Source organism: Schistocerca piceifrons, chromosome 6 (assembly GCF_021461385.2).
Source record: "Schistocerca piceifrons isolate TAMUIC-IGC-003096 chromosome 6, iqSchPice1.1, whole genome shotgun sequence".
NCBI classification, from domain to species: domain Eukaryota; kingdom Metazoa; phylum Arthropoda; class Insecta; order Orthoptera; family Acrididae; genus Schistocerca; species Schistocerca piceifrons.
In genome coordinates, this window is record NC_060143.1 from 330,970,837 (window position 1) to 330,995,480 (window position 24,644).

At 42.1% G+C, this 24,644-nt stretch overlaps 1 protein-coding gene across 1 annotated transcript in view; it reads left to right on the top strand.

Moving 5' to 3' along the window:
- Window positions 1–11,814: 11,814 nt before the first annotated feature.
- LOC124802759 overlaps window positions 11,815–24,644 on the top strand; it is a 428,511-nt gene continuing 415,681 nt past the window's right edge. Inside the window, exon 1 of the mRNA XM_047263751.1 lies at window positions 11,815–11,934. Coding sequence (XP_047119707.1) covers window positions 11,919–11,934 — 16 coding nt within the window. The 5' untranslated portion in view covers window positions 11,815–11,918. The remainder of the gene's footprint in view (window positions 11,935–24,644) is intronic.

The following is a 24,644-nucleotide window of genomic DNA, read 5'->3' on the forward strand; positions in this document are numbered from 1 at the left end:
CGTCACTTCCGATTTTTATTCTACAACATATTTAATTCGTTAGACATTACTTGTAAATTTGTATTTCTTTAAAGGTTTTTAAGAATGACAGTTTCTGATAATATTTAGAAAATGTTGTCAGTAATCAATTTGTAAGCTTCTTGTCAAATCGTGATTTTGGTTACATATCATAGTATAAACAATAAAAATATAAACAGGAACATATGTTTTTGTACATCTAAAACTGAATGGTAAAAATAGTGAAATTAATGTAGATTTTTTCAGAGTATTTACTGCTAATTATTTGCCAACTAATTTTCATAGAGTCAGACTGATGTATGGAAACATATCGATACATAAATTAAAAATATATTTATAGTGAAATTGTGCCTGATCATCAGAAAGTTAGTAAACATCCACAAACATGGATTACATAACTTACAAATAATAATGTGATGAAACTTGTACAACATTTTGAAGGTATCAGAGCTTTCTGTAAATGACAAGAGATGTGAATCCATTATAAGTCCCATTATCATTTCAAAAAATGATAACTTAGGGACTAATAGAGATAGAGCATCGTGGTTTGTTGCAAAACGTTTAGCAGCCCCCAAAGTTTTTTTCTATTATGCCAGAGTTTCAATTGTGCCCCACTAGCCATTCGTAGACATGAATGCAATATTAGAGTTTTGCCCACGTGGAGGTCAGCGTTGCATCATCAACAATTCTGATTGTTTTAGTGATTAATGCACGAATGGTAGCAATTCATTCACTGATTTCATGTGCATGCGATCCTTGATATAACTGCACAAAAATAAGTCTAAACTCGTGACGCCAGGAGAGCGTGAGGACCACGCGATGGGACCATCACGACCATCCAGCTCTCAAGAAATGTAATAAATATCAAAAAAGCTGTCAGTTGTAAGTTCGCCTGACTGACAATTGGCAATTTTCCACAAACACAACTATCATTTATGTAAGTTTACAAGGTTTATGAATGAGCATCAAAAGAAAGGTAACAATAATGATGCCAGTAAAAGTCTCCTAATGGAGGCAAACAAAAGTTCACTTCTAATTTTCCACAAATATTCGTGGTAACACACACACACACACACACACACACACACACATGAGTAAAAGTCCAATTCAGAGACGAAGACATAATCTTCGGTGGTCGAAGTCCATTAGGTCGGCATCCGGAGTGAACTGAACTTCGGGGCTGGTTCTAGGCCCTAAAAAGCTGTCTCTAGTCAATCAGGTTTTGGTGTAGTGATACTTCCTGCAGGGCGTGGCTCGAGGTCCCCCTGCAGGAAGTGGTGCTCGGATGTTTCCATTATCTTGTATGTAAATAGCCAGTGTTTACCATGTGCTTTTGGTACGCCTTGGACATAGACAACCTCGTCCTCTGTGGTGTAATATGGGTTGCCAGCCCTCAGGGGCTACCTTGGCTCCGATATAACAGCCTCCAAGTTATTTTACAGTCTATCGGTTTCAGCGATACAAAATACCATCATCAGGACCTCTATTCTAGATAGTGGCTTTTGTCTACAACTTTGTACACGGTGGTAAGGAGAAGTGAGGTACAGAGTGGTGCAGCAACTGTCATTGTAGGAAAGTTGGACATGAGCAGAAATAATTAGCGAACAAGTCAACACAGTAAACAGAAGATTTACTTAACTCGTATTCCTACATGTGATCGATGACTCATTAGAAGAATTGGAGTCCAGTTCATACAATAGTAACTACGATCAGTCTCTCTGTACTAAGAACGAACGATGGTGTCGTAGCGATGAGGCTCCAGTTGCAAGTGGGTCGGCGGCAGCCTCCAGCCTTTCTACACTACTGGCCATTAAAATTGCTACACCACGAAAGTGACGTGTTACAGACGGGAAATTTAACCGACAGGAAGAAGATGCTGTGATATGCAAATGATTAGCTTTACAGAGCATTCACACATGATTGGCACAGGTGGCGACATCTACAACGTGCAGACATGAGGAAAGTTTCCAACCGATTTCTCATACACAAACAGCAGTTGATCGGCGTTGCCTGGTGAAACGTTATTGTGATGCCTCGTGTAAGGAAGAGAAATGTGTACCATCACGTTTCCGACTTTGATAAAGGTCGGATTGTAGCCTATCGCGATTGCGGTTTATCGTATCGCGACATTGCTGCTCGCGTTGGTCGAGATCCAATGACTGTTAGCAGAATATGGAATCGGTGGTTTCAGGAGGATAATACGGAACGCCGCGCTGGATCCCAATGGCCTCGTATCACTAGCAGTCGAGATCACAAGCATCTTATCCGCATGGCTGTAACGAATCGTGCAGCCACGTCTCGATCCCTGAGTCAACGTGTTGCAAGACAACAACCATCTGCACGAACAGTTCGACGACGTTTGCAGCAGTACGGACTATCAGCTCGGAGACCATGGCTGCGGTTACCCTTGACGCTGCATCACTCAGGAGCGCCTGCGATGGTGTACTCAACGACGAACCTGTGTACACTAATGGCAAAACGTCATTTTTTCGGATAAATCCAGGTCCTGTTTACAGCATCATGATGGTCGCATCCGCTTTTGGCTACATCGCGGTGAACGCACATTGGAAGTGTGTATTCGTCCTCGCCATTCTGGCGTGTCACCGGGGTGATGGTATGGGGTGCCATTGGTTACACGTCTCGGTCACCTCTTGTCCGCACAGACGGCACTTTGAACAGTTGACGTTACATTTCAGATGTGTTACGACCCGTGGCTTTACCCTTCATTCGATCCCTGTGAAACCCTACATTTCAGCAGGATAATGCACGACCGCATGTTGCAGGTCCTGTACGGCCCTTTCTGGATACAGAAAATGTTCGACTGCTGCCCTGGCCAGCACATTCTCCAGATCTCTCACCAATTGAAAACGTCTGGTCAATGGTGGCCGAACAACTGTCTCGTCACAATACGCCAGTCATTACTCTTGATGGACTGTGGTATCGTGTTGAAGCCGCATGGGCAGCTGTACCTGCACACACCATCCAAGCTCTGTTTGACTCAATGCCCAGGCGTATCAAGGCCGTTATTACGGCCAGAGGTGGTTGTTCTGGGTACTGACTTCTCGGGATCTGTGCACCCAAATTGCGTGATAATGTAATCACATGTCAGTTCTAGTATTATATATTTGTCCAATGAATACCCGTTTATCATCCGCATTTCTTCTTGCTGTAGCAGTTTTCATGGCCAGTAGTGTATATTGCGGCGACCGGGGACGCTCGTAGCCCAAAAGCTGCTGGAGGCGTGGCTCAGTGGGCGCACACCATTGTGTCCACCAGATACTGCGTGACCACTGTTGATGGCAGACGGAAACTTGCATTTCCGTTAACAACCGTGGCACGCCATTGCGGTGGTATCAACACGTGATAACACACTTTAACCCCGCGGCAATCGCATGGGTCTGACAGACCCGAAAGTTCCAGACATACTCTGCAGGAAATAGCTGGTGTGGATGTACCGACCTGACGTCCTGTGGGCCTACTCCTCCACTCGTCCTGTGCAAGCGGAAAACCTCAGGACGACTGCAGTTCTCACCCTGCTGGCTAAGTGTACTTATCTTTGTTGAGTTTTCATCTGCGAGGCCCCCTGACCTACCTTGTCACGGGAAGTTTTATTTACGTTTCCTTCTGAGTATAATATTTTCACCATGTCGATTATTGACATTATGTAATGCATTTATTGCATAGTAGGATTCCTAAATAGGCACTTCAGGCTCAGGGGTCCGTCAGCGATTACATGTTACGTTTCTCACAACACTTTTGTTTGTGCATGGAGACGTCAATATATTTTTCTTTTGCCTCTTAAGGTATGGAGGGAGCACGATTTATATTACCGCCTGAGGACGACGACAGTGTACGACTAATTCACGCAATGCTCCTCGATGATCGTCTTGAGCTGCGCTTATGCAACACCCCTAACTTCCAGGGTGAGAATAAATTTCAAGATGAGGATTCGGAAGGTGTGGCGAGCGACGACTATTTAGAATCGAGGGAGGAAACATCTGACACGGAACAACATACACTATTGGCCATTAAAATTGCTACACCAAGAAGAAATGCAGATGATAAACTGGTATACACTGGACAAATATATTATACTAGAACTGACATGTGATTACATTTTTACGTAATTTGGGTGCATAGATCCTTAGAAATCAGTATCCCGAATAACCACCTCTGGCCGTAATAACGGCCTTGATACGCCTGGGCATTGAGTCAAACAGAGCTTGGATGGCGTGTACAGGTACAGCTGCCCATGCAGCTTCAACACGATACCACAGTTCATCAAGAGTAGTGACTGGCGTATTGTGACGAGCCAGTTGCTCGGCCACCATTCACCAGACGTTTTCAATTGGTGAGAGATCTGGAGAATGTGCTGGCCAGGGCAGCAGTCGAACATTTTCTGTATCCAGAAAGGCCCGTACAGGACCTCCAACATGAGGTCGTGCATTATCCTGCTGAAATGTACGGTTTCGCAGGGATCGAATGAAGGGTAAAGCCACGGGTCGTAACACATCTGAAATGTAACGTCCACTGTTCAAAGTACCGTCAGTGCGAACAAGAGATGACAGAGACGTGTAACGAATGGCACCCCATACCATCACGCTGGGTTATACGCCAGTATGGCGATGACGAATACACGCTTCCAATGTGCGTTCACCGCGATGTCGGCAAACATGGATCCGACCATCATGATGCTGGATTCATCCGAAAAAATGACGTTTTGCCATTCGTGCACCCCGGTTCGTCGTTGAATACACCATCGCAGGCACTCCTGTCTGTGATGCAGCGTCAAGGGTAACCGCAGCCATGGTCTCCGTGCTGATAGTCCATGCTGCTGCAAACGTCGTCGAATTGTTTGTACAGTTGGTTGTTGTCTTCCAAACGTCCCTATCTGTTGACTCAGGGATCGAGACGTGTCTGCACGATCCGTTACAGCCATGCGGATAAGATGCCTGTCATCTCGACTGCTAGTGATACGAGGCCGCTGGGATCCAGCACAGCGTTCCGTATTACCCTCCTGAACCCACCGATTCCATATTCTGCTAACAGTCATTGGATCTCGACCAACGCGAGCAGCAATGTCGCGATACGATAAACCGCAATCGCGATAGGCTACAATCCGACCTTTATCAAAGTCGGAAACATGATGGTACACATTTCTCCTCCTGACATGAGGCATCACAACAACGTTTCACAAGGCAACGCCGGTCAACTGCTGTTTGTGTATGAGAAATCGGTTGGAAACTATCCTCATGTCAGCACGTAAGTGTCGCCACCGGCGCCAATCATGTGTGAATGCTCTGAAAAGCTAATCATTTGCATATCATAGCATCTTCTTCCTGTCGGTTAAATTTCGCGTCTGTATCACGTCATCTCCGTGGTGTAAAAATTTTAATAGCCAGTAGTGTAATTCCTCGGACAAGGATGACATTGGCGACATTCTTCTTGGTGGTGATGATGAAAGTATATGGACCAAGAAAATTCCGCCTGGAAATTGGAGAATCCTGGAAAGGAACATTATTACACATTTACCTGGTGTGGAAAGACAAGCACAACATGCTACGACCCCTTTAGCCTGTTGGGAACTTTTGTTTGAGGCCGACATTATAAATACTACAGTTCAGTGCACAAACTTCCAAATTAGCACAAAAAAGATAATTTTTCTCGAGAAAGGGATGCGAAGGATACAGACACTGTAGAATTGAGGACATTTGTGGCTGTAACATACATGCTTTGTTTGAAAAAACTGAATCGTACAGACCTCTAGGAAATCTGGGCGAACGATACAAGCGCTGAAGAATTTTCCAGAGCAGTGATGAGCATGCAGAGGTTTAGATTTTTATTACAAAGTTTACCATTCGATGATAAACGAACTCGTAAAGAGAGGGAAAAAGGTGATAAACTAGCTCCAATTAGAGAACTTTTTGAACAAATAGCTGGTAATTTCCAAAAGTGCTATACTACTGGGGAATATGCTACAATTGACGAAAAGCTTGAGGCTATCAGAGGAAGATGCCCTTTCAAGCAATACATACCTTCGAAACCTGCCAGGTACGATGTAAAGATGTTTACTCTTAACCGATGCACGGACTTTTTATGTCCTCAATTTGGAAGCAGCCGCCTGGACCCTTTCGACTAGAATGTCTCCATACGAAGTGGTGATGCGTCTTACGAAGCCTATACACAATACCGGCAGAAATATTACTGTGGACAACTGGTTCAGTAGCTTTTCACTGGTAGAAGAATTTTTGAATAAAAGGTTGACAATGGTTGGGATGGCAAGAAAAAATAAAAAAGAATCAACACCTGGAATTGCAAATAAACAAAATTTGTATTGCACCCAATTCTTGTTTGATGACACAAAAACTCTTACTGCATATCAGGCCAAAAAAATAGTTATCCTCTTATCTAGTATGCATCATGCAGCTGTGATTGAAAGTGAAACAGTCGCCAAAAGGCCGGAAATAATTTCTTTTTACAATGCCACCAAATTTGGGGTTGGCATAGTGGATAGGATATGCGGTTCTGTGAATGTGGCCAGAAATACTCGACGTTGGCTAATGACCGTTTTCTGTTCATTGCTGAATGTTAGTGGAATTAATGCAATGGTAGTGTACAGTTCGCAAGAAGATAATATTCCGAAAAAAGGCGTACCTTTTCGAAAGAACTTGTTTTTGGATTTGTCGCTGAGCAGGTGAAACGGAGGAAATACATGGAAAATCTTCCCATGCAACTGAGATCATCGACTGACAACTTATTTGCAATTTTGTATCCACAACCATCGAGAGGAACCAGTCCTAAGACATCGAACCAAGGAAGGAAGAGATGTTACGATTGTTGGAGGTATATTGATAGGAAAACGAACTACCACTGTATGAAATGCCAAAAGTACATTTGCATAAAGGACCATTCCATCTTCGTTTGTAAATATTGTTATAATTACTATTTCAACGTAAATAATAAATAAATATTGTTCAAACGTAAAGCATACTATTAAAATTTCTTTCTCATTTATAAACGTTGGTTATTAGTATATATTTCCTATAACATTTCTTTATAAATATAATTTGTAAATACATGTATTATAAATATTATTATATTGAGTTTCCTTTTATTGCATTCTATAACGATGGTAAATATATGACATGACTTTGGAGAACTAAATATACAACAGCTGAATGACTCTCGGGTCTGTGAGGCTCGGTGCGACCGCTCCCTTTACCGCGAGGAGCGCGACCTCCGCCGGGTTAAATGACAAAATACATGTATGTCATATATGAAAAATAATCAGTCTTTGCAGCAGCGTATGCATGTACAAGTTCAACTCACGTCAATAGCTAGCTGGAGGATGATGGACAGCTACAGCTCTTCGACCTGTTGTAGCAGGAACGGTTCGAGAGTGTCCAGGTAAACTTATCCAGTTATGATTTCCTCTCTGAAGAAAAATTACGCTTGTCTTTGTCGACGATGTACTCCACTACTGCCGTCGTTAATGCAGCAGCTCCGTTGTCACAGATTTAGATTCTGCAAACCGCACATCGCGCCTTCTCCTGACCTGTCACCATTCGGTATATTCCAAGTCAAGTCCTCAACAAAGGACAAAGGAAAAAATCTCTGAGAGTTTCTAAGTGTTCTAGAACAAACTACGATTCTCTGCCTCTAATAGTTTCTTCATTGTGATTTTATAAATGATAGCGGGACTTCACGGATACACTGAATAAGTCCGGATTGGGAGAGGATGAGATAGATTGAAACTTCTTTATTTAAATGGGTGTGTCTGTACTTAAATTGCAGAATGACTGAGAAGATGAAACTTCTACGTTATTTGATTCTGAACAGCTGAGTAATACTGAACGTACTGAGCCTACTTTCTCTTTACTTTTTCGTATCATGTCAGCAAAGATTTTGTTGCAAACCAAATAATGTATTTTTTACCTTAATAATGTGACATCCAGTTCAAACACGAATATAAATCGTCATTGAAATCTAGTACAAAGGTATATAATCATGAATAATATTCATTCTCTAAGTCGAAGATGTACAGATCGTTAGCCTACAGTAACACTTCAGACCTCTACCCTCCATCACTGCTAACTTCTCACATCTAACATCCATCACTGCTGGCTGTTCACCTCCAACTGCCCAACAGTACTTCCATCACTGCTGGCGACTAACTTCCAACTGCCCAACAGAACTGACGATTAACTTCCAACAACGAGTCCAGCCAGCCACAGAGTCTCTTACGAAGAAAGGGCAGTCAGAGATGCAATGCAAAGCGCTGCTCAGCGCTGCCAACACAGAAGCAGCCCACTTACTAGATAACGAGCTCTGGCTTTTTCAAATGAATCATCCAGAAAATCGCCTTGAACATTTTAAAGAAAGCACAGAAACGGAAGTCTGGTGGCTGAACAGGGATTAGGAGACTGCGATTTTAGTGGTTTCGCCACTGCATCACCTACGCGACGGATGCACGAGGAGAAATGAAAGCGTTTCGGTGTTTCTATGTTCCGCAAGAATTTACTCAAAAGGTGATACCTGATATTGAGACTTCCTGGGTAATACTCAATTGTGGAGAATAGCAGAGCAACCGCGGTGGTGAGAGGGGGGAGGGGGAGGAGTGGCAAAAATGGTTTCAAATGGCTCTGAGCACTATGGGACTCAACATCTGAGGTCATCAGTTCCCTAGAACTTAGAACTACTTAAACCTAACTAACCTAAGGACATCACACACATCCATACCCGAGGCAGGATTCGAACCTGCGACCGTAGCGGTCGCGCGGTTCCAGACTGAAGCGCCTATAGCCGCTCGGCCACTTCGGCCGGCGAGGAGTGGCAACTGCAACACCCAGGTCTCACGTAGAAAAAAATATCAGTACACATCGAATTCGCATCTTGCCCCACCACACACAAAGACACCTATCAACTCAGCATCAGTTTCAAAAAAGGCGAAACATATAATGGCTATTGAGCAATAACAAGTGCACCCAGAATCAACTGACGTGAAATCTCAGAATTGTTTGTTCATTTATTACGAAGCTAATATGAGCTATCGCCCCCCACCTTCCCTACCGCCCACAACAGCCCCGCTATCCGTCTTCCTCAGACTCCTTATGTCGGATCCCGGTATGCCCCTGCAGCAGAGTGTAAGCAGTTTTGGAACTTCCTAAGAGACTCTTTAGTTGTTAAACAACATGCTGTCTGATGCGTGTCTTCTTACGAAAATTTAGCAGAGCTACATCTATATGGATTCATCGATCGTCGGCCGTCGTCCTCTAGCACGCACGAAGCGCATTTGTGTCCAGGCTGCTGCCATGACAACTGTCAACAAACCGGTGCTGTGGCCATACACGCTTAGGATGCGGCACAGTCGTTACAAAGGCCACGTGCATGGCAGGTGAGTACAGTTTTGTTTACCTCAGTGCAGTAGCTCTCATACCTAGTCACTGCAGCGGAAAGATCGCATTTCGGAAAGAAGTAGCGTGGATATTCAGAATTCAGGATGTCATCGTACGGCATCATTGTCATGTCTTTTTCTTTCTTTTCTTTTTCACATTTCCGCCATTTGACTGTTAATTGCTCTTTTATTTTACACGATCATAATTTTGGCTTTATAGCCATTCTCAGATGCATGTTGAAATGTTAAAATACGTCTGCCCTGCCAATGACATTTCATCGTCGAAAAAACATATTTCTGGTCTTACACGTTTTTTCGGCGATGACGTGACGTAGATAGATCAGACGTATTGTAACATTTCAACATGCACTTGAGAATAGCTATAAGGCCGAAACATGATTGTGTAAAATAAATGAACAGTTAACAGTCAAAACGTAGAAATTTCTTTCAAAAACTTATATATGACTGTGGTTCCCCACGAGGGAAAGAAAATTAACTGTCACCGCATGAAAACACGCGTTCCTTCTGCTGCTAGACAACCTCGTAACAACACAAACATAACATGTTACTAAATCAAATAAACCTAGTTTACTTTCTACAGTTGAAACACGATCACATTGCCACAGAGGCAGCACCACACACCAATTAACCACATGCGCCACAGGAATGAACGAATTACAATGATGGTTCAAAACATGGCGAACCCTGTGGCTCTTGTAAATTTCTTTCAAAAACTTATATATGACTGTGGTTCCCCACGAGGGAAAGAAAATTAACTGTCACCGCATGAAAACACGCGTTCCTTCTGCTGCTAGACAACCTCGTAACAACACAAACATAACATGTTACTAAAGCAAATAAACCTAGTTTACTTTCTACAGTTGAAACACGATCACATTGCCACAGAGGCAGCACCACACACCAGTTAACCACATGCGCCACAGGAATGAACGAATTACAATGATGGTTCAAAACATGGCGAACCCTGTGGCTCTTGTAAATGAATAACTTTGAGTAAGACGACCTCTGGGTATCACGAACAATGACGCCACAGCAATTACCGATTATCGATGAACTGAGGAATGAACAGGGAAATGCTAGAAATGGTCCGCAAGTTGAGTGACTTCCTCCAGTCTAATACATACAGTCATGACACTACAGTTCACTTTTGTTTATACTGTGACAGCAGCGCTACAAGCGAACAGTAAGCTACACTTCTGAATACGGTATCAGACGAGTACGAACAGTATCGCTTATATTGATATAGAACATACTTTTTACAATAGTGCCACAAAAAGCGGCACTAAACAAAACTTGCACCACGTCTTTCCTTTGTTTCTTAAGATCCCTGAGAGGTATGAAATGTTGCTTCACAGGACAATTTATAAATCATTATCTTGTAACCTGGAATTCTTAATGAAGAATGTCGTTTGGTTATAAGAACAAAAAATCGCCAATAAACAACAGAAAACCTGACTTGCAGAAAAACGTCATATGTCTATTCAACAACGTGAATTTTTGTTCACTAGACTTCCAATCAGCGTAGGAAACTTGTATGGAATACAATACCAACGTTGTTTAACGTGCCAAATAACTCGGCAGAACTGTAGCGGAAGGGAAATGCATACATAAGTGATAATAAAACATCAAAATTAATAAAACTATTTCCTAACAGAGAAGAAACCATTTGCTCAATTGTTGCTACATCTGAGCCATAAACGGCAAGAATCTTCAACATAGTCAGTTTTGAAGCGATAGAAGACATTTTACAAATAGTATTCCTGCATTAGAAATCGAATAAAGAGTAATAATTTGCGAATCCTTAGACTCCATACAAAATAGTTATGCGGCGAGGAAATTGCCCATCACAATAATAATAGACAACAACAGATTATATGCTCTTAAACCTGAAATACGTGTTTATATTCTTTTGCCTTTAGCGGACTAAACTGTAGTTACACGCATGTTCGAAAGTATTTCTTCATAAATAAGTTGCAGCTTATGTAACTCAATCAGTAAAATATGGATGCTTTCACATTCACTTCACGATCATTCACGTCTCTTGATAATTTACTAATGCTTGTAAAGCAATATGTATCAACTATTTCGTTAATTAAGTAGAAAAGTAATTGAAAACAAACAATCTTAGGCTGGATTTCTCGCAGCTGGGGGCGCTAGAGTCGTTCCAACTGTCAAGTGATAATAATTTTCACAGCAGTGTGTGTCGCGATTGTATATTGAAACTGAACTTCCTCGTGACCTAATGCAGTAAACGTATTAAGTAATATACTCGTCTAAGAGTTCTCGTTGAAACTGTAGTGTTAATTCTCAGTAAAAATCCAAGGTATCAATAATGTTTATGATTTTGTTTGTCAGGAAAGTAGCTGATCATCAAAGAAGTCGGAACCACACAGATGTAGATGATGTAGCAGTGCCAGCGAACTCTATCTAATCTGATGTCAAACTGCATCCAGCTCAGCGTACTGTTCTAAATTCCTTGTACAACATGGAGGCTACGAAGTGTAAGTAGAACGCAAAAAGTAAATACTTCTTGAATTCAGCGCTTGCGTAAATCTATTCAATCGGATGTTGTAGATTTCTAGACAAAAACGAAATGAACTTTTACAAAGCTAGTGCAATAAACGGCGACAGTTCTGCTGTGATTTTCAATACTCAAGTGTGATCTGGACATTGACAGACCGATTAGATAACTGATTCAGCATCGTTGCCATGAGATTCAGCAGACATCGCTAGCCGGCCGGGGTGGCCGAGCAGTTCTAGGAGCTACAGTCTGGAACCGCGCGATCGCTGCGGTCGCTGGTTCGAATCCTGCCTCGGGCATAGATGTGTGTGATGTCCTTAGTTAGGATTAAGTAGCTCTAACTTCTAGGGGACTAATGACCTCCGAAGTTAAGTCCCATAGTGCTCAGAGCCATTTGAACCATTTGAAGACATCGCTATACTGGGTATTATTAGGCAAATGTATAAGTGCGACTCATTCATAAACGCCGACACCACTTGAACAAAGTTGAGATCCTCTACCCAGGCATGCCATTGCTAATGATAAAAGCTTCGAATGAGCTACGCAAGTACTACTTCAGCAGAAACTGATATTAACACGTTCAGGAACACTTATTTCCCAGTCTAGAGCCAAATACATCTGCTGTAGCGTCCGATATAATGAAATGTATAAATAAAATATATGATTAATTATTAATATTATTGTTTAGCTTAAGTTTAATTAAACAGGATTGTGCTACAGATCCGAACTTTAATATAATTCCACTGACATGCGAGGACAATAATGTAAAATACCTCTGAGCATAGGATACAATTAGTATGGGATGCCATATAAAATTTGGTTATTATTTTAGAAACTTGAAAAGAAAAAAAGTTTAACAATAATGGATGATCTACAGTGCACTAAAAATAAGTAACGACGAATTATGAATTACCTTAGACTTAGTCAGTATCTTTCATAGCCTTTCAACATATGAAAGACTTGATCTTTGAGTTGGAAGACCAACAGAATAATTTTCTATATTAATGCGAGTGATCATAGGAGCGGTCAAAATTTGCGTACTGCTCGACAACACATCCAGAAAAGAACATGACCACAGAAAGGGAAATAAAATTGAATCGTATAAAACAAGCGCTGGGTGACAGATTCGCACTGTGATGCGTTTCTCCTTCTCTCTCCAAATACTGAGAAGTATGATTAAAGATATTTCTCAGGAAGTCGCGATATAAAAAGGACGGGTGCAAAAAATTTCTGCATAACGTACAATCGCAACGAGAAAGAGAACTCTGCAATGACGATGAACATAAAAATTTATGTTTTTAAATAGTATTCTGGAATTTCAGGATAATTTTAAGCCAGCAGCGTTTGTATGAAGGTCCATTGTCGTCCTTAAATGGTGGGGCCACGACACCACGCCAGTGGAGGTGACTGACAACGTCATTGTTCGGTGTTAGGTTACCGAGCACTTTAACAAAACTCTTACGTACAAATGTACGCAAAATACTGGAAATGATCGGTAAATAAATCTTAGGGCGGTCTTGATTTGTAATAATGAGTAGGTAACGAAAGAACATGTATCGTTTTCAGTGCTGTATCACCGAACAATCCGCTCTCAATCTTTTCCGAACAGCCACTGGAACAATAAAAATACATAGGAAATGGCATTTACATGACAGGAATCGTGAAAGGTAACTTGCTTCGAAATAAGTACAATAAACATTAAGATTAAAATATGATCAATTTCAGTAGTCACCAAACTATTTTGCTCAACAGCCAATACTGATATTGTGGGGTGGCATCTAAACGTTCAAATGTGTGTGAATTCCTAAGGGACCAGACTGCTGAGGTTATCGGTCCCTAGACTTACACAATACTTAAACTAACTTACTCTAACTTATGCTAAGAACAACACAGACACCAATGCCCGAGGCAGAACTCGAACCTCCGGCGGGAGAGGCCGTACAATCCGTGACATGGCACCTCAAACCACGTGGCCACTCCGCGTGGCGGTGGCATCTACGGTTACATAACAGTGAATCACTTTAATATTCTGACACTATGATGTGAAGGGCTTATTTCAGTAGTGGTACAAGTCCATTTTTGTTCATTCTGAGATACAGGGTCCTAAAGTTAAATGAACACTGAAAAATCTGCAGTTGAGATACCAGAAATATTCAAGCATATGGTTTCTTGCTAGAGATGAACCTTTCTTTCTGTTTGTTTGGACCATTTATTTCAGAAGCATTATATACAGAAAAGTGGAGGTAATGGACTTGTACCACTGTTGAAATAAGCCCTTCTTATGTTAACCTTGTAGCATCATAGCTTTATTCGTAACAAAACAAACAAAACATATAACCAAATTTTATACTTCGTGATTTGTCTTATAGATAATAGCATATACTTCATTAAAATAATTTACATAAGTTCTTTTACAATACTATTTAAATATAACTCGGTCTTATCTTCACGTTACTTTAATATTCGGACACTTTGCAGAAATAATCATTTCAAGACAAGATTCTGTGGAACATTAAATGTTTCAATATCTTGTCGGGTAGCCATTCTGTTTTATCACTTCTTTCAAACGCTGCGGCATACTGCAAATGATCTTTTTTAAATAGTCCACATGTAGACTGTCCCATTCTTCTTTTAAGAGTTTCCTTGGACGATACTGGTGTTTTTCTAATACTTCGCTCCAGTTCTCCCCACATATTCTCAATGGGGTTGAGATATGGTGATTGAGGTGGTGGTTGTAAGACTTTGGGGCAATTGTACAACAAGTATTCCTGCACAATGCGAGTCTTATGTTTCGGGTCATAGTCCTAGTAAAACTTGAACGTGTTTGATATCCCCATGGTTTCAACACTTTTCCGTAAATTGTTCATCAATATGTTTAGATAGACATATTTGTCCATAATACTGTCGATGAACACCAATTCGCCCGGTTCAAATATCGATATGCAGCCCCAGACAAGAACGCTCCAACTCCATGCTTTACAGTAGACAAAAATGACGTCGTTCCACCATATTTCATCCTTCGTAACCAACTCCCTGGTAAAGTACAATCTCTTCTTTCGATTCTGTTCATTCACACGCGATTTCTTCATGGCCACTCTCCCATTGTAGCCACTTTCATTCAATGCTCTGAGAATCGTTTGAGGATGTACCTTCTTGCCAGTCTCGTTTAGCAGCTCACGTGCTAATCTGGGTGCTCTGAGTGTAAGATCCTTCTTTATTTTCCGTATTAGCTGCCTCTTGTCACGTGCATCCAGCTTCGTTGACAGGCCCTTTTGCGGTGTAGAGTCGATAAGGCCCTCATTTTTGAATCGTCTGACGATATCTACCACAGTACTCTAACTTGCGTTGAGCGTGGCAGCAATTTGTCTATATGATTTACCTTTGGCGTTGTGAAAAATCACATCTTGTCGTATCTCAAAACTAGTATTAGCTTTGCGTGCGCTTGTAAACACACACTTGCCTTCTGACCCGAAATATTTACCACGGTATGAACGGTGAAAACAAGTGCGGCACTGCCATCTGACCGGATATTAAAGTAACGTGACCATCGAAGAGTGCTTTATTTCAATCGTATTATACGTTGTGTCAGCATCATTCATACTATTATTTACTTGACATCTGTTGTTGTTATTGTGGTCTTCAGTCCTGAGACTGGTTTGATGCAGCTCTCCATGCTACTGTATCATATGCAAGCTTCTTCATCTCCCAGTACTTACTGCACCCTACATCCTTCTGAATCTGCTTAGTGTATTCATCTCTTGGTCTCCCTCTAGGATTTTTACCCTCCACGCTGCCCTCCATTGCTAAATTTGTGATCTCTCGATGCCTCAGAACATGTCCTACCAACCGGTCCCTTCTTCTATGCAGGGCCACCTCCATCGGACTTGGTTCAAATGGCTCTGAGCACTATGGGACTTAACTTCTGAGATCATCAGTCCCCTAGAACTTAGAACTACTTAAACCTAAATAGCCGGCCGAAGTGGCCGTGCGGTTAAAGGCGCTGCAGTCTGGAACCGCAAGACCGCTACGGTCGCAGGTTCGAATCCTGCGTCGGGCATGGATGTTTGTGATGTCCTTAGGTTAGTTAGGTTTAACTAGTTCTAAGTTCTAGGGGACTAATGACCTCAGCAGTTGAGTCCCATAGTGCTCAGAGCCATTTGAACCATTTAAACCTAAATAACCTAAGGACATCACACACATCCATGCCCGAGGCAGGATTCGAACCTACGAACGCAGCGGTCGCGCGGTTCCAGATTGTAGCGCCTAGAACCGCTCGGCTACTCCGGCCGGCTCCATCGGACTGTTCGTGCCCTCCATCCTCAACAAAGGAACTAGCGCAGCTGGCCACAGCAGTGTGGGTCCACATTCCTTTTCATACCTTCCAGTACCTCACTGACACTCTTCCTGCACGTCTCGTTGCAGTCCACAGTACAAAAGGTGTCCGCTCCCCGTAGCTGAGTGGTCAGCGCGACAGAATGTCAATCCTAAACGCCCGGGTTCGATTCCTGGCTGGGTCAGAGATTTTCTCCACTGAGGGACTGGGTGTTGTGTTGTCCTAATTATCATCATTTCATCCCCATCGACGAGCAAGTCACCGAAGTTGCGTCAAATCGAAAGACTTGCAGCCGGCGAACGGTCTGCCCGACGGGAGGCCCTAGTCACACGACGTTTACAGTGCAAAAGGTGGCTGCTGAGGCTTTTGTCAGGTGGTCAAATTAATATGATTGGAGAGCGTAAAAACGACTATCAGCAGCAGACATGGCAGTTCCCAAAGCGAAAATATACACTTACGAGCGTCAAGTTTATATTTAATATTTGCTGAACAAAGTAATGGTCATCGTTGACTCTACTGCCACTTTCCTAGACGTTGTATGTGCTCACTTTTGTATTTACAAACAACTGATAGAATCCAAAGTTGTCGATTTCTCATTTCCTCGAGCCTGACCTCGGTTCTCAGTTCTCGCCTTTGAGTTCTCGCTTCTTAGTTCTCGCCTCTTGATTCTCAGGTCTTAGTTCTCTCTTTTCAGTCTTAGTTATGTATTCTTTTCCATTCACTAAAACTTGGCCAAAGTTTTCGATTCTCAGATTTGTATTTGTTTTCACTTTGTGTCTGTTGCCTTATAGTACAGACATTTGGGGATGTCATTGATTTCTTCATTTGTTAAACAAATTAGAACGTTTAATTGAAATCTGTGGAAAGAAACGTTCCAATAACTTTCAAAAATGAGTGTGAAAATAGAAGTGGGTAAAACATTTTGCAAACAACTCGTGATAAAAATGATGTAGTTGTTTGACGGCTGATCATATAAGAATCTCTGTCAGCATCCTACAGATATGGGTAAAAGCCAGCAGGAAACGTCAAGGAGGACATATAAAAGTGTAGATGAGGTTGCCTCACTGTCTGTCCAGGCTTCTCAAATCGACCAATGGGCAGACATTTCTAATCTAGAGATACCATTAGCAACTAGTGTAGCGGAGGTCGTCACAAGTTCGAGTCCCTCAAGGGTATGGATTCTAATTGAGATATTAAAGAGTACATCCTTTGTATGGGTCAGATGACTGTATCAACCGTCAGATTTCAGTCAGATGTGTTAGTACGTGAAAACTAAAGTCTGACTTGCACTGGAGCGGCCGCAAGCGAACAAGCGTGAGCGAAAGGGAATTTTCCCTGGTGTAAACGATAGCCGACTACGAGCGGAAACCAGACATGTTCCGCTGGTTCTCGGTCTTTCATTGAATCATCACAGCAAGATCACATCTTCTGCATTTTGGCGCAGACAGCACAGAAAGCATCCATCTGCTGTTTTGCGAGTGACCTTTTGTTGTTGAATGAGAATGTAATGTTTCTTGTAGCAGCATATAAATTTCACAGATATTTATTAGACCCAAGAGATCCACAGCATAAATGCGAAACAAAAGAAATGTGACTCGTAGAAAATTTCTGAAGGACTAGCATAGGATTTAGGTGGAGTGGGGTTTGGGCTGGAGGTTGCACAGGCGTGAGTTTGTCCTACAAAAATATTTATTAACGACATAAATATTTTTCCACAAACAAAATGGCATAGACAGAATCTTAAACAATATTGAGAAATGGTATGTTGCCAAGAAGTAATCCTTGTATAAATTTGGCATCAGGCCATAAAAGAATAAATAAAAGAAAAATCTTAAGTATAAGACGCTTTTGATTCAGCCCCTGCAACGTGTAAGGGGGCAACAAGCAAAAACAAGTACAGGATAGAATACTGGGAGTCTTTGCCCTCAGAACGTTAAAATCAGGTGAAAAACTAAATGCAGTACAATAAATGAATAAAATCAGAATGTAATCTACCTCCACTACCAAGGACCTCCACTAGCTACTTACTATTACTACAGCCAACAGGTCCGAGGACCAGAACCAAGCTAATCATGCTGTGAACAACTGTAACAACAAAAATTTTAGTAACTTATAGCTATGTACAATACTGGATATGCTTTCAGCATGATTAAAAAGCAGTGTACAGAACTGTCTTTTGAACAACTGTAACACACACCCACAGCAGTACAAGGAACACTACTCTGGCTTTGTGGACTTACTGTGCAATATTGCGACTGTAACAAACACGTCGTACTCAAAACACAAATATTAACCGTTCATTGTACACGATTTCCACAGTACACTACCCTGAGTCTAATCACGTGTCAACTGCCTGAGAGTGATTGCAAGCCACTAAATCACGTTTCCAGTTCTCCGTATTTACAGTAATAATAAAACCATTTTTCTCGGTATCTGTCTGCTGTTGTATTCTTCTCTGGCCACTCGAAAAAGGCACCAACCGTGCTCGAGGCAGGCGATGTTGAGAACAGGCCAGCCACATCATGCATCATCTGTTGACTCTACAGATTTTCCAACTCCACAGTACACCAGGTCCCAGCTGACTGTGTCTTGGCTGCTGGCCAACGACCAGCTGTCTGCTTCTCTTCCTGCCTGCAGCTCCAACTGCAGCTGACTGAGAACTTGGGCCTGCTACAAGCATTGAAACGTATCGAACCAGCGCCCCATGACTCTTCCATTGTTAGCCAACGCAGCTTCTGGCTGAGGCTGAAGTAGAGTATGCGCAGAATACCCTGGTCAGTAGATGCGCAGTTGGCAGGGCACACATGGGTAGAGTGGTAGTGGTGGGGGTTACGGGCAAACAGTGTAGGGGAAAAGGCGAGTCCTGCAGGGGAAGTGTCACCCTAAACTGAAGCCGATCCTCAACATTCTTTGTAAATATTAAATGGAGCCTCTCCATGCTCACACTCGCATGGTGACCATTCAGAGGGATATGTCACCTCTGCTTTAGTTAATACCTAAAAAGAATTCTGCTGAACACACAGCGATTTATTTTCGCTTGGCTTGGTAACCATTTGTAATTTTCAGGGAAGTGTCATGAGAGGTGAATTTTGAGTAAGACCTACACATTTATATATATGAAGATGGTATCTGTTCTTTCGGACATGTCCAATAGAACAGATACCATCTTCATATATAAGGCTCACTGGCCATTTGACCATCTTCTTCAGTGTGGATGCACAAACAGTGCCCGAACTCTCACGGGAATCGACAAAAATGAATATAATGGGCAGGGTCACCATGCATATAGTGTGGGACAATAAGTTGGGAATGTGGGTCTCACAGGAGGCGTGCCAGAGATAATTCCCCGCAGTCGCACTATCCTCTGTGTCCTCGGTGGGTCAGATGGATGCCGGCACGGTAGCTCAGCGTGTTCAGTCAGAGAGCTGTTTGGCCTCTGTAATAAAAAACTGAGTGGAAGGATCAACAAATGAACTTTAACGGATGTCATGTGACGTCCGCAACGACCAAACACAACGATCAACAACGAACAGGACAGAAAAAATGGATGGATTGAGCGTCTGCCATGTAAGCAGGAGATCCTGGGTTCGAGTCCCGGTCGGACCACACATTTTCAACTGTCACTGTTGACTTATATCAATGCCTGTATGAAGCTAGGGGTATCCATTTCATTGTCACCTACACATTTCTCTTGTTACCATGTTAAAATTTGATTCTTTTACTAAAACGCAGAGGAGTTTACACAATGTCATCTCACTAACATCTTTTGCAGAATAATCTGAAACAGTAGTCTACGAAGTGAGAAACTGAGAAAAAGTAAGGTGAGAAGCTTATGTAAAAGCGCATCCGTGGCACAAAATAAACGTGTGATGCCTTCTCTTATGTTGTTCCAAAATCCATAGCATTTCTCATTTTACCAGCTACCAATGGATCTCAAAATTAAGTTCTTTCATCGAAGAAGTCTGTAGTTAATGGAATAACACGGTAGCTAATAAAGTTCTGGTTATAACAATACGGCATATACTGTCATTTTTTCATGCAATCATTTTCCAGAGTCTCATTTCGATATGTCAAACTGTTAATGAAATATAAGGAATGTGTGGATATTTTACTCAGGCTTTATCGCTGGCACAATCGCAGATGAGTGTGTTAAATCAAATCAATTTTCTCGAGATTGGTGACAGATAAAGAACTCCACCCATGTCTAAAGAAAAATATGCACCATATGCAAAATCATAGCGACTTCTATTTTTCATTTCAAACTTTTTCGAATTTCGCGCAGTGTGTTACTTCAACGTAAATATCACAATAACTACGACCGTTAACGAAATGATGGGCATATCATCATGAAACTAACAAATAAAACTCTAAGTACCATAATTTTTTACCGAATAGTTTCTGTAAAATCGTTCGCCTAGATTGTATCGTCGCCGACCGGCCGAAATGTGGCAAAACACTGCCGGCCTTCCCTTCCAAACAAACGAATGAGCTCGCCCAGCGCTAAGGACGACAACAGGTCACTGCGCTTCGGTCACCATAACCTGCGCCGTCTCTACTCGTCACCCTGTCTCCCAGTCCACCCAACAACCTCGGCCGTTGCCCCAAGGCTTCCTGGGCACTCCACCTCGACCCCAGCGCTGGCCTCTGGGAGATGCTGATAGCCCTTAGCAGAACATCTGACTGATTTTCTCTGTGTCGCGCGAACCCAGCTCGCATCAGGGCAGCACTGTTGCAGCTCACATGACCAACAGTGAAGCTCTAGAGGAGCGCTGTCACAACTGGCTGGGCAGGCAGTAACAACAACGTGCCATGAATTTCAAATTCGTGACACACACTCGAAGGCCTGGGGACTTGAGAAAGACAAAAATTTCTTCAGATGTTTCCATCAGGCAGGAATGGAGTGAATAATCACAAGCTTTGTATCTACTTACATCAAAAAGTAGCAGCAGAAGTGATTTTCTTGAAAGTACACAAGTACTAACATGTATCTATAATTTTAACTGATTCAGTTATTTTGACTAAATCGAAAATACATGCAAGACTTGGCAACTCTCATTTCTTACCTTTATTGTAGCTATAATTACACAGCTGATCTGTAAGGGCCAGTAAAATGAAAACGAGACAGATGGGGAAAAAAGTAAGTGAACTGTTTATTATTTCAAAAGTAATCGCCATAACTGTTAATGTATTTACCCCACTGTGAGATGAGACAGCTAGTGCCTCCACGGAAAAAAATTTACGGTTTCTTACAGTAACATGATTGTTCCCACGCATGCACCTCTTCATCCAAAGTACATTGATGGCAACGAATGCCTTTTTTCAGGGTACCAAAATTATGGAAAATGCGTTGGGAGAGATCAGGACCATATGGAGAATGTAGAGGGTAGAACAGAGGAAACGCATGTTTTTCACTATTGAATGACTGGGACACAGTTTGATAAAAATAATAAAAACGAGCTCTAAGTGATAGATTTTTTAATGTAGTTTTGAAGTATACATACTTTAATTAGGTTCATCTTGGAGATGATGTCGTTCTTGCTGGATAAATATTTGGATCCTCTCCCGAAAGTTACGCATGGCTCTCTCCAACATTTCATTTGGCGCGGCTTCAATTCCCTGATGTATGGAATTCTTCAGGTCATCGATTGTGCGAGGCTTGTTCACGTAGACTTTTGATTTTAAATATCCCCACAAAAAGAAGTAGCATATCGACAGATCGGGTGAGCGAGGGGGCCAGTAAACATCACCATATCTCGAAATAACGTGTCCTGGGAACATTTTGTCGAACCTCTTCCATGGATGCTCTTGCCGTGTGTGCTGTGGCACCATCCTGCTGAAACCATATTTCTCTCGTGTTCACTTGACGCTTTTCAAGTTTTGGATGAAGAAAGTTGTTTAACATTTTAACGCAGTGTGCTGGTGTCACAGTAACTGTAGTTCCTTCATCTTCAAAAAAATAGTGTCCAACAATCCCTATCTTTGAAATGCAGCACCACACTATTACTTCTAAACCGTGGAGAGGTCTCTGGTGTAATTCATGTGGGTTCTCCGGCGCCCAATACCGACAATTTTGAACATTGACGTGACCATCTAGATGAAAATGTGCTTCATCACTCATGAAGACTGTAGCATCTGCATCTTCCGTAAAAATTTCGTCCATTACACAACTCTCTGCACTACACAAAATCCCCTTCACTAAGCTGCTGGAGGATTATTATCTTGTATGGGTGAAACTTAAGATCATCATGTAAGATGCAGTGAAGCGAACGGTGTTACATACCCATCGCTACAGCCTGTCGCCTAGCCGATCGTTTTGGACTGCTTTTCTCACTCAGTCTACATTTTCCATAGTACGAACTGAACGGGGAAGACCAGGTGGTTTCTTTTTCATCACAGATCCAGTTCTTCTAAATGCTGAAACTCATCGGAGTACAGTATTTCGATCAGTTACCGCACTTCGACGTCCTACTCTAAAATTTTGACGGAAAAGACGTTGCACTGTGAATACGGAATCATTGTTTCTTAAGTGCTGCTCGACAACAAACACAAGATGCTTTATGCTCCAACGCTCCATAGCGACTGAAACTGCATTGTGTGGGCAACCTGCCAACATTCATTCAAGGTCAATACCGCCTCTCGTCGCCGTCTACTAGCGGTTCAAAGAACATGCGTTTCGTTTGCTCCATCCTGTATAAGGGCTTCCCAGGAAACTTCTTCAGCTTACTTGAAACAGCCTTTCCAATATGTGGGCTTGCCCTGATATTATTTCAGTGGAAGTAAACATACTGCCTGTTGCAGGATAATGCTTGCCCACATGTTGCCAATGTTGCTTCTACTGCGCTGCAGAAGTCGCTCTGGGATGATCACTGTTGTTTTCGAATTTGTTATGTAACGATTAAGTAAACAAAAATTATTTTCCCATGACCACGCTCTCAGACCTCTAACAAACGTTACAGCTGATTTTATCATTTAGCTTATGTGGCAGGTTGTATGTTTGTTCACATTTCCTTAATCATAGTTTATTGATATCTACCTTATATGTTCTTTAATAAAATCCCAGAAGTGCTTCACATATATCACTGCAGCCACCAAGAACTGTCTCAGATGTGGTAGGTACTCGAATGTGAAACATAAATGTCTCCAGGAGCTAATAGCCAGAGTGTTTCATGTTATGTTGCTCGTCGGTTATTAGTATTCTGTTTTTAAATAACTCCCCCAGTTGTAATGAGAAACCAGCAGAATGCATCAAATAAAAGATTTGAAAAGTTCTGGGCTGGAATAATGCTAAATAAGGCTGGAGCAGTATTTCAGTGTTAAGCGCTCTCCCTCAAGCGCTTTACATTTCAGACCTCTTAGCCTACATTCTTCCTTTACTACACCATGTTGCTTCCTTCGTGAAAATGACACACTCGCCACGAAATGTAATCACATCTGTACACTGCAGTTTTGTATAGTGGCTATAACTGACAAGGGAACCATCAGACCTATCAATCATGGATTGTAATGAGTCTTAAGTTTGTTCTGAGTACCTGAGTACCTGTCTAGCCGCTTTTCATATGGTGGCCCCCAGTTTCCGAGAAATCGATGCTGAAGTTTTATGCGTACCTTCTATATCCGTAACGTTACTCATGTTTCGACCAAGTGAGCGTAAGCCGGCCGGGGTGGCCGAGTGACAACAAGAGCGCACTGTCTCTGCTAACGATACTATGGAGTTAATACATCTTACTTAACGTAATATGCAGGTCGTGGGTTGGGTAAAAGTTCAGTTTGTAACTTCCCATTGCATTAAAATACTTTACAGTCATAATTGATGCAATATTTATTGATGGTTGTCTCTCTAATGTTATGGTATTTATTCAGATTGTGTGTGAACACGAGAACACACACACACACACACACACACACACACACACACTCAGTCATTGATTCCAGTGAGGGTGACAACTACTGTGTGTTGAACAACACATGCACCAGTCAACTCCTCAGTTGGCGTCGAGTGGATGAGATTTTTCAGTTACCTTGCATTGCAAGAATTGTAAGGAGGAGACTGAAAGTAAATGGACTTGTATGCTAAAGAGCTGCGACAAAGCAAAGCTTGACCGATTATCAGATAATTGTCCAGATGGGTTTTGTGGACGAGTATACTTTTAGTAACCAACCCACCCACGATTATTACGTAAGATTTCTCGAAGGCGTTGTTTTCATTGTGTCGTCGACAGTGTAGCGTGATGGTTTACTTCCCACCATAAGTTTTCTACACTCCTGGAAATTGAAATAAGAACACCGTGAATTCATTGTCCCAGGAAGGGGAAACTTTATTGACACATTCCTGGGGTCAGATACATCACATGATCACA